The 15,955-nt window shown below is 40.9% G+C and overlaps 1 protein-coding gene across 1 annotated transcript in view; it reads left to right on the top strand.

Annotated features, from left to right (window-relative positions):
* map3k21 (mitogen-activated protein kinase kinase kinase 21) overlaps positions 1–15,955 on the top strand; it is a 28,747-nt gene that overhangs the window by 6,939 nt on the left and 5,853 nt on the right. The window contains 7 exon segments of the mRNA XM_083988737.1: positions 7,501–7,681; positions 7,796–7,944; positions 9,406–9,581; positions 11,069–11,309; positions 12,083–12,205; positions 15,114–15,264; positions 15,837–15,931. Coding sequence (XP_083844863.1) covers positions 7,501–7,681; positions 7,796–7,944; positions 9,406–9,581; positions 11,069–11,309; positions 12,083–12,205; positions 15,114–15,264; positions 15,837–15,931 — 1,116 coding nt within the window.

The raw sequence follows: 15,955 nt of genomic DNA, 5'->3' as shown, positions 1-15,955 counted from the left end.
AATATAAATGTGCAATAAAAAGTTCAGAAACATGGCGTAGCAGCTAATTTGTAGCACACTGATGAAAAGAAGTTTCAGCATAAGATACTGTATAAATAAGAGGTGTGCGCAATGGATCATATTCTCGTCAACACGCCACATTAGTTTTTAAAACAACACAAACTGTAAATGTCCATTTTGTAGATAAAATGATCAATTGAGAAAGTAATAGATGATAATGTTAACTGACTGACGGAAATGAGGAGAAAGAATAAGACTGGGTTCTTCAGGCAGCAAAACTATCTTGTGGCAAGTGAAAAAAGTGTGTGCCACATGAGTTTTCTTTCTCTCTGCAGTTGAATTAAAACAGCAGTACAATCTTTACTTTGCTCCCATTGCAATTAAAAATAGTTTAGAGAAATAAAACGAGGAATGCACCTGTCACATGTTCTGTTGCGATACCCAAACTAAGAAAACCAAACAGAGACACTGACTATCAGTTAAATATGTTAATTTGCATGTCTCTTCCAGTTCATCTCCCCATCCTCCCATTGCTGCAGCATCAGGTATGAAAATACTGAGCAGCACACCTACATACTGTATCTGTCTGTAGATTTCAGGGTTTCCCTGTGAACCACTCCACTTCTGTGGGAACATCACCCTGCGAAAGAACTCCTCTTAAACCTCGCTTTTCATTACCAGGTCATAACGAGTTCACCGCAGGAGAGAAAACAGTTCTGCTTGATGTCCCTCAGTAAAAGTGTCCCTCAAGAAGCTCCCTCTTTTCCTCCTCTTAATTTTTTTTTTTGCTCTGTTGTCCTGCTCTACTTCTGGAATAAGAAGAATGTAGGAGGAAAAGTTACCAAAGCTTGACTAGGTGTTGCAGGGCAACTTTTTCTCTGGCTTCCCACAATTACCCCTGGTGACACACAGACAGTTACTGCCTGTCTTTTCTCTGTCGAGAGAATGGGCAGAGGGGAGAGAGGAGGAGTGGAGATGCTTTCACTGTGTTTTTTATGACCTCTCCCTGACTGCACCTATTGTTGCAGGGCAGGGTGAAAAGGAAAAGGGCCCACAGTTGAGAAGGGCTGCCTTCCAAATCGACCAATCCGCTCCCAGCTCCCCAACACATTGATAGATACTATTGCGGCAAAAGGTACTAGCCCCTACACCTTTAACATTTGTTCTGTTTTAATTAGCCTAGTTACGGGTTAATTTGAGCTTTTAGTGGACACAAACCAGGAGGACAGACAAGGAGCAAGTGGCCCAGAGAGACATGACCATGATAGATGGATTTAGTCAGCCATTAGCCCTGATCCTTTTCCCATCAACCAGAATGCCTGGGGGCACTCTCATTTCAGCCGGGAGAGACAGACCAGTCGGGGAATGTTTAGCAGCCTTGTTTCTGCTTACTACAGGAAGCCCTCTTGCTCTCATGCTTAGTCTGTTGGCACAATTGCGAAAATACTGCCACGTCAAGCCAGCAGGCAACACAGATGTTTTACAGAAACTGTCCTGCTATTAATGTTATTGTTAATGCCACCAGGAAAATAAAAGAAGCCTCAGGGGGTTATACTGAAAACTGGCTGCTTTTATGAATAAATCTGTGGTAATGGATTAATGTGCAATTTTAAATTTTACTTAAAAAAAAGAAGAAGTTATTTATAAATTGTTTAAAGTGAAAGATAACACATGGATGACAGTTTTTGTCAGCAATAATCCTGTTTGGACATTTTCCAACATGTTTTTTATTTGTTTATGTTTTACTTATTACTTTTTGTGGAATTCCAGCTGCTTCACAGCTTAGATAGATTTTGGTTTATTGACGAGAGAGGAACGTGTGCCCAGTGTTGCCCAAAAAGTGTATTTTTTTCTTTTTTACCTCGAGGGGCAGAAAGAAAAGGGAAGAAGCGTGGGACCTGCTTTGAAGGCAGCAGCTCTGCTTCTGATCTTCCCACTGTTCCACTATGAAAGATGGGTCTGCCTGGAGATCCACTGTTGGGAAGGGGGAATTAAATGGGGGTTGGACTGAGGGTGGGGTCTGCCTTGGAGGCATATCCATCTCCAATTGCATTGCACTGTTGTCCGCTTCAAAACATTTTCTTTTCAAAAGACTAAGAAAGTATAGGCTGAGGGAAAGCAGCAGCACAGAAAACAACCAAGGGTCCTAAGAGTTTTTTCAGAACAGTCACTGCAAAGAATCACAATTGGTTTGTGATGTTAATAACTAGGTCACAGCGAAAAAAAAAAAAAAAAAGATTGTAAATTTACTATTCAAGATAACAGGAATGAGATCTATTCAAATCTTTTTTTTTTATCACACCAAACAGGTTTCACACTCCACTTGAAGCAGCTGTCAATGCTGATAATCTACATAAACAGTAATGATAAGATTTTGTAGGCTACACACAGCTGCATTTATGAAAGTAAGCTGTAGTTTACTGTAAAGTGAGTATTTATAAGCTGACACAGACATTAGCACACTACTGAATATTTAAAAGGGTTGTCTTTTCTATATTTATATTTAGTATTTGTTGAAATGACCCAGGAATATAAAGCAGATACAATCTTCATACAGTCTTCATGGATTTGCTTCAATACTTGGCTGTAACACTGTGTCAATGTGCAGTTCAAAATTTTACTCACATCATGGCCTACTTATGTGGGATTAAAATCATGAAATTCATAAGTAATAATTAGGTTACCATTGCTCCACCTTCTCATGTTAAACATATTCATCCAAACATGGCTTTAGTTTGTCTGTGGGAACAAAACAATATATTAACAAGCCCTAGCCTGATATTGTGCATTAGTTTGGCTGTTAAGGCTTTACTAACGCTAACTTTACACTTTGCCTGAACACAGGCACTGGATTTATCTTTGTAGTTCAGGGTGGGGTTTAGCCTGGGGCTTGAACTTTTGGGATAAACCCTAAACAGATGTCAACAAGAGCCACAACATCTCCCTTAGCAATTTTGAAACAAGTCCATGCCCATGCGTTGCCACAAAACTTTGTCATAGTATTGATAATGTTTTATTTGTGCCTGTACCTGTGCCTGACTATATTTGAATGTGAATGTTGGCATTTAAACAAATAGGTGCAGTGTTTTTGCAAACTGTTGAGAAATCCTCCCTATCTCACAAATCTGTATCCACCCTTCTGACCTGGCCTAACCTAAACTGAGTTTGGAAGAAATCTGTTCAGCACTTTTTGTGAAATCCTGCTGACAAACAAATGATAACGTTCTTGGCAGAGGTGAAAAAAAAAGAAACAAGTTTCTCTCTTAACATGCAGTCTTTCCCTGTAGTTCAGTTTAATACTCCACAGTTTGGCAAGATTGTTTGAATTGGTCAAGGGTTCACCTGTTGAGATGAACCTTCCTTAGAAAACCTTAGAAAGTAGAGTAAGGTGACGAGGTCACGAGAGGTGGGCTTCAAAGAAGAGTTGGTGACGTGTTGTTTGGAGTTGAGCTATTAGTGAAGAAGAGACACTGAGGCGACCTTATTTTACTTCTTCCTTGTGTCAAAGTTTGTCTTTCCTTTACAAACTTTATATACTGAACTATCAACTCTTAATGAGTTAGATGAGATTTTCCCCCTTTTACAACTTTCAGTTTTCAGTTACAGCAGGTTAATTTATTACGATGATTGATGCTTTTTTGATTTCATCTGTGAGACTTTGTTTAACTTGACCTGCATTTATTTGCACATTCTTTGATAAAAAAGCGCGCAACTCACGTTTTACGGCCTTCAGTGTGCTTGGCTAATGTAACATTTTATCAATCACATGACACTGAATCACAAGTTAAACAGTGACTACGTGGTGTATTTGTGTTATTAGTGCGACTGCTGCTGCTGCTGCTGCTGCTGCTAGACCCCAGAAGCCAAATAAAATGGCTGGCTGATGTTTAAAGGTGTATTCTTTTTTTGGCAGCATAACGTCAGCACGGAGTCATGTAGACAGGAGCGAGGTCTTTTATCAGAAATTTCTAGAGGGCTGACACTGAAGTATCACGGAGCTACAAAGAAAGTATTTGGCATGATATTCTATCGGCCAATCAACGTGGACGGGTTCATCGCAAACCCACTGTTGTTGCCGGTTGTGTAACCAAGCCATCATTATGAACCTACAGAGCCTGCTGGGAGGAATCTATGGAATCACTGAGAGAGAAGTTGACAACAGGAAGTTGGAGTATATCATTGGTCCAGTGAAACCTGTTTGTAATGGAATTCCCATTGTTGCAGCTTGGGTAGAGGATCCCCTCTGTGCCCAAGGCTAGTAATGGCACCAATACCCCTGTTATTAATGGAAACCCATAGGAGTCACACTATGCTTGAGATGCAACTTGAAATCATCTCATGGACCCAGAAAATATTATTAAAAACAAAATACAAATCTCTACACTCACCCTCTGTATCTGTAACTTCAATACGCCCCAAAGAAAATGGTCCAAAACTATTTATTATTTGATAGGAGCTTCACCGTCTTTTCATGTGTTTGTTGAAGTGGTTAATGTTGTGTGAGTGCAGTCATTTCTGCTTTGGAGAATTATCTGTGAAGGTTGTACAAAGCAGACACAGAGAATAGTCTGAGAAAAATGAGAGGGTTATACTTTCCTGGATATGTTATATTTTTAATATGTTTTACCACAGCATATACAGTCTTAGATTAAATATCAAACAGCTCGTTGCAGGTTTTTATGAAGCATCTTGTTTTGGAAATAATAATCTTTAAATCCACTGTAAGTAAATATGTGTATTGTGTAAACATATCTGATGCAACAGTACTTGAGCAAGAAGCATGTCCATTGATTTAAAAAAAAAAAAAAGCTTACTTTTGATGAATGTGAACAAAGTCAATATCCAGCACAGTGCAGTGAGGCAACATGACATGCAGTACATTATTAGCAGCATGCAATAGATCTTTGAGGATGATTATGTATGATTATGATTATCAATATCAATATAAAATGACAGAAAGTTGTGAAAAATGTCTGTTACAAGTTGATGTCATCAATTTGCTTGTTATGGCTTAACAGTCCAAAAATAACAAACAGTTGAATCGGATATGAAAATAAATGATAAATCCTTTTTTATTCGAGACATTTGAAATAATTCTTTCAGTTTTCGTTGCTTCTTAGCAACTATTAAGCACAGTATCATTATATATATATATATATATATATATATATATATATATATATATATATATATATATATATATATATATATATATATATATATATATAGTGCTTGCATGGGCCTCCTCACTTGTGTAATGTTCCACACAATGTCGTATAAGAGCACTTATGATATCAGATCTGTATGTGGTGTCGGGTAATTCCCCTGAGTGTAGGTAAAAAGTGTGAAGGTGTTGCGGTACAGTTTGTGGCTGATGTGGGAGAGAGAAAAAGGACTAAAAGCAGAGTTTCACTGTGGAGCCTCTTGAGTTTTTTTCTTAGCTGACTGTCTGTTCTTCTATTTGTCACGACACATTGGCTGTGCAGTTGGTCACAATGTATTCTTTACTATTATAAAAGATCTGTATGCTTATTATAAATACGCCAATTGTGTCTCAGATGGTTAGAAAATAAGTAAAGAGTGATATACTGTAGGTGGGTGGTGGGACTTGACAATGGTGGTATGACAGGTTTGTGTGTGCGTGAGCTTGACCACGTTTTAGTTTGGTGCTGCTGTGGAGGAGTAAGTCCAAGGTCAATTTGAGATAACAGAGCTCCTCCATTCATATAATACTTGTGCGCACACACACACACACAACTGAAGGCTGTTAACAAATAGTTTGGTTACTTTGTGATAAAGCAGGAGAAGAATCACCAATGCCTTGATGTGTTTTCAACACCTCCACTAAGTATCTTTATGATTACGTCTCTTTGTTTTCCCATGGGAATGCTATTGGAGTGCACACTCACCAACAATACACTCTGGTGTGTGTTGTTTTTAATCCACACCATTTGTTTTACATTATAACTGTAAAGCCTTTGCCAGATAACACAAAGAGACTCTGAAGTTTTAGTTTCTCTGCTGGACTTGGCTTTGTTGACCGCTGATAGGACACGTTCAAAGTGACCTGCAGTGGTAAGGCTGCATGTAAATAATGAAATGGGACAGTTTGTAATGTGAGGAGATCTTGGCCGGGGCAAAAGCAAATGTTGAAAATAATACCAAGAGGGTGAAAAGGATCAAAGAGTCTGTTTTTGGCTTTTGATTTCTTCCTACTTCATGTAAAAAGCTGTTTTCCTGTGAAGAGATAACAGGAATATTTGGCCGTTGGTTTATCAGCCCACAGAGACGCTGAGAGTAGATTTATTTCTTCTGAAAAGGAAACATTTCATGGAAGAAAAATGTTTCTACTCCCCAGTCGTCACCTGGTTGCGAGTGGCACATGTTCAAAAATCTTAAATGTCTTTTTGTTGACTCCTGTGTTTATTAGAGATAAGTTTGTTCTGCTGCCATCTTAGTTTTTATTGGATGTTTGTGGTTTTTGTTCAGTGTTACATAACTTTAACTTTATATTATTTATTTTTCATTCAAATTTGTGCAGTTTACACCAGCTTTAATTGTTGAGTAGCTGATCAACAGAATATTAAAATAGTCACTAGATAGAATATCTTTAGTTTTTAGACTGTTGGACAGATCAACATTTAAAGGCGTCGGCTCGTACAACCTATGAAATTGTATTGTGTCTTTTTTAAGCTTTTTTGTTAAAATATTTATCAGTTAATCAAGGTTAGTCATCATCAATCAAATAATTGGCAGATTAATCAATGAAAATTGTTGCAGCCATTGACTCGTCCTTATTTCATATTTTCTTTAGTGGTAAGAAAGTTGTGATGTTTTGATTTCATAATAAACTAGTCTCTAATGTGCACACACCTTATTTATCTTCCAGAAACAGATCTTAGTCTCGTTGTCCTGTGTGGACAGTTTTATCCTCACCCACACAACCATTCAGAAAAGTGTCATGATATTTTCTCGACACACGATTGGTGGAGAGGGTCTTGACTTCCCACGTCAGGTGGTTGTAGCTTCACCGTGGCAGGGCTCTCAGGCCGCGGGTGTAGTGTTACTGTGAGGGGTTTGCAGGGTCCCCGGCTGTCTTTAAAGTGTTAAACAGTTTTAGGACCTGAGGACAAGTGCTTTGTGGCGCTGTCAGCCTTGTGTTTCTACAGTAATAAATGACCTGCATACCGCTGTTGGCCCTGTTGAAGATCGACTATCATCTCCTCACCTGCGCAGTTGTCTTTTCCTCTGTCCCCATCTCTTTGTATCTCGCGCTTTCACTCGTCTTTTTCCCCCGCTCCTCTACCCCCCTAACATCTGTCACTTTAATCCCAGTCCTGTTTTTCCTCTTGTCTGTTTCTCTCGATCACTCATCTATCACTCTCCTCTTTCCCTCGTCATGTGTATCTACATTTGTCTTCCTTTTTTTTTTTTTTTTTCCGTGAGGCCCCACTCTAATGTATCCCTTCCCTTCCCTTCCCTCGCGCTCTTTTCTTTCAGTTTTATTACTTGAAACGATTGAGAATGACGACATCGGGAGGAAGACCTTGAAGATCACAGATTTTGGCCTGGCCAGGGAGTGGCACAAAACCACAAAAATGTCAGCAGCAGGAACCTACTCCTGGATGGCCCCCGAGGTCATCAAGTCGTCTCTCTTCTCCAAAGGCAGCGACGTCTGGAGGTGTGATAAAATAACACACACACACACAGACCCAAGAGCAGAATATCTTCTCTTCTCATTTATCTGACTTTTTTTTTTTATTCTTATGTTAACTATTTCTCCCTCACTCACCAGCTATGGCGTCTTGCTGTGGGAGCTGTTGACAGGGGAGGTACCATACAGAGGGATAGACGGCCTGGCTGTTGCTTACGGCGTGGCCGTCAATAAGTTAACGTTACCGATCCCTTCCACCTGCCCTCCCACCTTCGCCAAGCTCATGGAAGGTAAATTAATAAGAGTCGGTTCTGAAATACAAGTTGTTTTTATGTGTTTTTATTATCTTTTGACCAAATCCTATAATCGACTAGTTTATAAAGCTTTTTGTCCAATAATGTTCTTTGTTGAACAGAAACAATACTACACGCAGCTATAGACAGATATACAGTGTAAAGACAAGAAACGTCTTTGTAAAGAGTGCAAGTGCAAATTGATCTATTTCAGATCTTCTTTTTTTTGGTAGTTATTTTATATTCTACATTGTTTTTCCACATGCACCATATAATTAAAGGGATAGTTCAACATTTTGGCATATTGGCCCATTGCCATAATCCCTATAGTCATAACACTAGGTTCGTTACCTTTAAAGCAGATATCAGTGGAATGTTTTTGTTAATATAAGTCCTAAATAGTCCTATTTTCCGTCAGCAATCACTTACATGAAGTATTTCAGCCTAAACACGAGTCTCTCCGTCACTCTGCTCTGCTGTAACCCGAGGAGAAAATTTTCCTTGTGGGATACAAGTGTTATCCAATGAGGAGAGAGAACGGCATGAAGGGCTGTGTGTGCAGCCAAGGGATGCGCGTGAATGTGGTGACGTAGCACGAGGACCAATTGATGCCTGACAAGGGCGGGGGCTGCTAACTCATGGTGCGTTCAAAGAAACTCGTACTTTGTGTTTTTCCTTCCTGTGAAGTCATACCAGTTCGATGTGGTACGAGTTCACGGGTCGGAAGTTACGAGTGGCCGTTATAGGGAACTTTCACAGACAACAGGATGGTAAAAACACGAGCTACGGGTTGCCTGGAACGCTACCAAGTCGTAGTTGTGACTTGAAGCTGTAACTTACGGTTTCAAAAGCCTGCCTTGAACGCAGCATTAGCCGAAACGGCCGTGAAGCTGATATCTGCTTTAATTGTCAGTGCAAGGTATTTTTAGAACGGCAGAGCTGCGAGCTGCTCAGAGCTACGCTATGGAGGCTCATCGGATTTCTTGGTTTCCCTCATCAAACTCATCAAATACACAATCCAACAACTCCAAAACGCTCTGGTGGACAAGTTGTGACCTGCACATTCACCACGCTGTGAGACAATAGCGGGACGTTACGAGACAGAATTGTTTTTTGAGGTAAATTCATGCAAAACCACTGATGCACGTTCCCGTCATGGGGCATTTTTTCGGCAAGCAGTCTCTGCATTTGCCTCGAAAACAACTCCGTCCAAAATGTTCAACTATCCCTTTAACAATTAATGATTATGGTAACAATTTCTTTTCATTAGTTTTTTTTTCATTATAGTAATGATTGTGCAGATTTTCCATGACAAAATTTGTCGCGACACATTTAGGGCTTGAGGCGACCGCTAATAGTTTCCTATTATAATAAACAACCAAAGCGTCGTGTAGAAGTAACTATACAAATCTACAGTGGAGGATGTGTTTGTTAACGCATCTCTATATATATTTTCAGAGTGTTGGGACCAGGACCCCCATGTGCGTCCCTCCTTCTCCTGCATCCTGGAGCAGCTGTCGGCCATCGAGGAGGCGGTGATGGCCACCATGCCCCAGGACTCCTTTCACAGCATGCAGGACGACTGGCGTGTGGAGATTCAGGAGATGTTTGATGAGCTCAGGACCAAAGAGAAGGTAAAGTGATGACACTTATGGCATAGATACAGTACATACGTGAATTCATGTTCACAGTCAGAGAGCAGGCGGGTCCCCCCTCTCCTGTTTCACACACTGCGTGGGAAGCTGGAAACTTGCTGTACACTCACTATACTGTATGTGACACACCTCCTTGTATTAGTACTGTATATGGCTTTATTTATTTTTTTAATGATGATACATATTTATGAATCTGTTATTAACATTAGGTTTAACCACGGTGGATCACTTGGGAAAAGCTATTAAGTTTAATAGGTTACTTTCAATGGACAAGCTAATCGTGCATTTAAGAAAATGAGTCATCAGTGCTGAGGTGCTTTAGCGTACTTCCCCTTGTTAAGACTTTAATCTGCTTCCTGTATAAGTCTCCTGTTGCTGTGTTAAAAAGGGGGGTTAATTAGTGTTTGGAGAAACAGCAGGATCAGCACACAGACCTGGGTTAACGAATGGTGAACTGAATGACACGGGCACTGGAGTCTCTACAGGTGGTGGTGTTGTTTTAAGAGATTTAATTTGTGCCCTTTTGTTATTTTTATGCTTAACTTTGTTTTAAACACGTGTTGTTGTGTTATATTCTGTACCGTCATTCAGCATAATCATTTAAACACTCAACTGACACCAAGAGAAGAAGAAAACAGGTTTTACCGTTGCAAATTGCTTAAGATTACTTTACTTGAGTTAGCCGGTGCATCAGCAGATTTCCTGTTAACATCTCCCAGTAATCTGTGTCTAGGTGGGTGGCTGAAGGGGCTTGACTGTAAAGCAGCTTTATGGAAGTCATCCAGTAAGGATTATTAATACTCGGCTGAGAGCAATTAAAGAGAAAATGGAGGGAATGAAGAAAAAGTACGCCACGGGAGGAGACAGGTCTGTTGTAACACAGCCTGAAACAGCAGGCAGTAATCTCCCGAAACCAACTTGTTACAGCATCTAATACACAACTAACACTCCACTGTAGAAGTCTGTCAGCTTTTCTCTTGGTTTAGGTGCATTATAAGAGAATTCTTTTACCGGTTTGTATTATTATAGAGTTTTTTTTCCTGAAAGTGCATCTTTGAAAACTATGCAGCCTGAATGTAAAAGTGCTCAGTAACAATCATAAACCAGAGAAGGTAAAAGAAAGTGTTTGAATTCATAAGGTACTTTTCATTTGTTTGATAATTATAAAAGTGCTCTGTCAGTTCTGCACTGCACCTCTGAAACAATGCTGCACTCATCAAAATTGAAGCAACAGAACCAGGGCTATTATCTTATTTTAACCTGGCACCGACATTACCCATAATGCAACCAATGTGCCTGTCAGCAGATTTGTAGCGGCTCTAATTCGCGTGTTCACACATGCAAGAGTAAACTCTGTAAATAGTCTTGTCTTCCCCCGTCAGTGTGTCACTGTCCTCAGGAGAGTACAGCGCAGGTCTGTCTGCCAGTTTAACCATATTTGCATCTTAATCTCTTGTCTTCTCCAGGAGCTGTGTTCCCGGGAAGAGGAGCTGTCGCGGGCCGCCCTGCAGCAGAAGTCTCAGGAGGAGCTGCTGAAGCGTCGGGAGCAGCAGCTGGCGGAGCGTGAGATCAACGTGCTGGAGAGAGAGCTCAACATCCTCATCTTCCAGCTCAACAAAGACAAGCCCAACGTGAAGAAGAGGAAGGGCAAATTCAAACGTTCCCGCCTTAAACTGAAGGATGGAAACCGCATCAGCCTGCCCTCAGGTGAGCGTACACACTCAACAATGTCTTGACTCAATTGTTTTATATTCAAACTGTGAGAAGTGGGAATTAAAGACGAAGATGTTCGCTGACAAAGTGATACATAGCAGGGCTCCAGACTAACTTTTTTTTACTAGGAGCACAGTGGCCCCTAACTTAAAATTTTAGGAGCACAAGCAGAAAATTTAGGGGCGCACACCGAAATCAACTTGCAAAGTACATTTTCATATTTCCTCAAATTTTCACTGATAAATACTTTGATAAATGCAGAAACTATAAGGTTTTAAATCCACATTTTATTGTGCAACAGTTTTAATAGAGAAGAAAAAACACATTTCTTTTCACACATTAGCCAATCACAGTGGTCATTTAAAAAAAAAAAAAATCTCCAAATTTACTGGTCGCACATGCGTGAGTAGATGAATGAATGAATGAATGAATGAATTACTCCATTTAGTTGCAGTCTGGAGCCCTGCATAGAGGTACCTACATGAGAAAATAGCATTGCATAGCTGGTCTAACTAGGTGATAGTGTTGCTACAGCTATGGCCCAGTGTGTATCTGCTATGTCCTGCTCTGGAGAAGCCAGTTTACACAATGAAAGGGGAAATTTAGAAAGTAAACACTTAAATTTAACAGTAAGAAAACAATATTAAAGGCGCTCTCTGCCAGTGTTACAGCGATTGCAATGTGTCGGACATTAAAGTGAACATGTTGGTGTATAAGCCCTCTGACCGTTATCTTACCTCTCTATCTGCCTATGTTGCATTTTGCAGACTTCCAGCATAAGATCACTGTGCAGGCGTCACCCTCTATGGACAAGAGGCGGAGCCTTCACAGCACCAGCTCCTCTCCTCCCAGCAGCCCCACGCTCATCCCCCGGCTACGAGCCATTCAGCGTAAGTTCAGTGTTTTTCTTTCTATTGTTTTTATGGTCAAGTTTTCCTTAGCGGGAGGTCTGGCTTCCTCCTCTGCCTCAGCGTCAGCTTTCTTCTCTGTTGTCCTGGATTATCAAGTCTGTGCATTTTGGAAATAAAAAAAAAATTAAAAAAAATCACATCAGCCCACAGTGGATGTCATGGGAACCGGGAACATGGGAACATTGTCATCCACATCCACTGTGACAAGAGCTGTGCGAACAAAAGGTCCAGAGGCCTAAGCAGTCAGCCAGTTGTTTGAACAGTTTGATAACGTTGTTAGTCACACACCAACGCCCTTGCAATAACTGGAACAAATTCCTCTTGAGCATTGGTGGTAGATGGTGACATTCAAACAGAGGGCGCAGATCGTTGCTCACAATCACTGTATTTGTTTTGTTTAGCCCGAACGGAGATGATGGAGGGAGGGAGGGAGGGAGGGAGGGATGGCAGAAATCACCTCAACATCTACAGAATCAGCAGAATATAAAAAAAAACTGTTGTGACTAGGGATGCACATTTTGAATTTTATTTCTGACCGATAACCGACGCTCGTTAACCGATTATTAACCGTTAACCGATAAGATTAAGAATCTTGCGGCGCACGGCAAAAAAAATAAAAAAAATTTGGTTTCAATTTTTTTTTTTTTTTTTTTTTTTGCCGTTAAATACACACGTGCGCCACGACGGCTGATCAGTGCGCTCTGTCTCAGCTGATCGCGCTCTGGAGGTTAGATCGTCCAATGTAGAACTGTTTTTATACAAAGTGCAGCCAAACACCAGGCTGAAGGAGCAGCAGAGCTCCTCTGACAGCTCCTCTGTGGAGCTGCAGGAGAGCTGCAGGCGAACAGGCTGGAGAACAGCGACGTCCTCTTTTTTTTTTTTTTTTTTTTCCAGCGCCGTTGTTACAGGTGATGCACATCTATGTCCGTATAGGCTACATTTATTGTCTGATCTTCCTTCATGGGGGCTGCTGCACATACTGTCAGTCCTCCTGTGTAACTTTTTGCTGCGAAATATGACTGAAGGCACGTGAACTCTGCACGTGTCGACACGCCCCCATGAGTTGACGACATAAGGAGCTAATAAAATAAATAAATAACCGATAGTATTAATCGGTCAAAGTTCTTGTTATCGGTTAACGGTTAAACGGTTAATCATGTGCATCCCTAGTTGTGACGTGCTGTTAGTCTGCGTACTGACATGTTTGATGCCGAGTGACTGGATAAATAGTCTTTCACGGCATGCATACATTCCACTGAGAAACATACACAATACATGAACTATGCACTTGATACGGAATCGCATAGTTAAACATGGGATTTACAGAAGTCATAATATTTTCTTATTTTATCATCAGAGGGAATAAAGAGACATTTTTGTTTCATATCCTGTTCATGAAAGATAAACATGCAGACATAAATGCATGCATACATGCCTGTATATACAGTACAGTGCCAGATTTCCCATTTTATTTGAATGGAAAAGTTGTCTCAGACTCTTGGACCCTACCACATATTCCTGTATATACTTGTATTAGTTATATGTTTCAAATTTGAGACTATACAGTAGGCTTGTCTCAATACCAGAATTTCAGTAGTTGATACCAGAACTAGTCCTTCAAATAGTTCAACAAGAGAACTGTCAAAAGGCGTTTTTCTTCAGCGCAGACCTAAAATCTTCACGTCAGTTCCGGCACGAATGAAAACGGCCCGCTGATGGCAAAGTTTTATATCTCGCACTCACGGTACTGAAAAGAAGCAGGTATCAACGTATGTTTTGTGTGTTGGTACTGTAGTATCGGTTCTCATGTCAACCGTATTGGAGACAAATCTGCATGTCTTCTTGCTGGCAAATGTGTCTGTACATAAAAACTTTATTTGGTTCCCAGGAGCATCAACACAACTGTGTCATGATGCTCATGTTGGTCAGAGGTAACGTGTATGTTTCCCTCCTCAGCGACATCCCATATGCGGAGGGACAGTTTGTATGTTTACCAGCAGGATGTTGATCTGTCCAGCGAGCTCACAGCCTACTCTGGGTTCACAGGCACAGGCAAGCTACTGGTTCCCCACGGGCGGCGCGGCGCAGCGCGGCGCGGCCGTGGACTCTGTGTGCTAACAGCACTGAGCCCTGATTGTGGTGTTTTGCTGACTTTTGACAATTGAAGGGGTTTGATGTCTAACAGCTTCCCATGAGTGGGGATTGAACGCGCTGATCTGGTTTCCTGATGTGTGGTTAATAACAAGACTTTGTTGTTTGCTGCCGGTTGAAACTGATCCACAGGTACTTAACTAAACCTGAATAATCCAATGAGAAGAGACGATGAGGTTTATGCCACAGACTTGGGCCAGTCTGCCATTCCTTGTTTTGTTTCTTTAATAATCTGGTATTATTTGGCCTGAATGATTTCTTTGGTGCCTTTTAAGAGGTTACTTCTAAGGTTTATTTAATATTTTACTAGTTATGGCAGTTTTGGCTCCAGTCTGTCGGCCTGACGTGTTTGTTGATGCTTTCCTTTCCCTCACATCTTCATAACAACTTCACAATGACTAACCCACATGTTTAAGAAGCGTTTATAACAACAGCCTTTTGGGTTTTGGCTTCTGCTTTTTGGTTTCTACATGTGTGAATTAATATAAACTGGTGCTATTGTATATTATCAGATGGTTAAATTACACTCTGGATTTCCCCAAATCATGTAGTGACAGTGCAGGATTGCTTTAAGACTCGTCACCTTTTCAGAGTAAATTGTTGGCCTAATACCTGTAAAAAAAAAAATCTGACTAACAATGTTCACAGCAGATTTCCTGCCGGTTTGCGGCAGTTGTTTGACTCTGTGGTAAAACTTGTGGTGTGTGTGTGTGTGTGCGTGTGTGTGTGTGAACAGTTACTCAAGATGAGAGCAACCGTACGTGGGGCCGCAGCACCCTCTTCAGGCCAGAGGAGTTTGATGACGTGAAAAAGGGAATCAAGAAGAAAGGAAGAACCTGGGGCCCGAGTTCAGTGCAGAGCAAAGAAAGACCTGCTGCTGTGGAGAGGTACAGTACACACACACAAAAACTGATACACAAAAAAAGCCATTTTTTGTTTTGTGTTTTGTTTTGTTTTTTTAATCACACTACCTGTCTGAAAACCAGTCGACCATTTGGTTCCACATCCTCATGTCGAGGTGTTTCAGTTATACACAAAATGCATCTATGCCAGAAAAAATACATGACAATTATTATACCATATTATACACTATATACAGTCAAGATTAATCTCAGTTGTCGCCGGTTACTGTATCTGTCCTGTCGTAACACTTCTAGAGAGCACATGATCAAACTGCCTTTTCTCTTTCACACTGTGGTAAACCTGACAACCACATGATGATGTCGCTGCTGAAGACAGCAAACCCACCTGTCCTCACTGGTTTACTACGTCTGCTCAAACCTTTAACCATCACAACAAAATGAATATAAACTTTTACTTTAAACCCTCATGCACCGCAAAAACCAAACTGTCACCTTTAAGCTGTGAGGAACTGACGAACGTGTCCTCACAGTGCAGAAATAGCTTCACTACTTTTTCTCACCTGGATCCTCTGTGTGTGTCTGTGCATGGTTTTCAGGGTGCGTCCTCTCTCAGACGGCAGTAATCCTTGGTCCACCAGCCTGGTCAAGTCCCAGAAGTCTGTCCCTCTCGCTGCCCTGTTTGCCGAACAAGGTGAGCGTGAGACGCTGTGTGTTT

The sequence above is a fragment of the Trachurus trachurus genome (genome assembly GCF_905171665.1).
Source record: "Trachurus trachurus genome assembly, chromosome: 15".
Lineage (NCBI taxonomy): Eukaryota > Metazoa > Chordata > Actinopteri > Carangiformes > Carangidae > Trachurus > Trachurus trachurus.
Note: the sequence above shows the minus strand (reverse complement) of the source record. Positions and strands in the feature narration are given on the sequence as shown.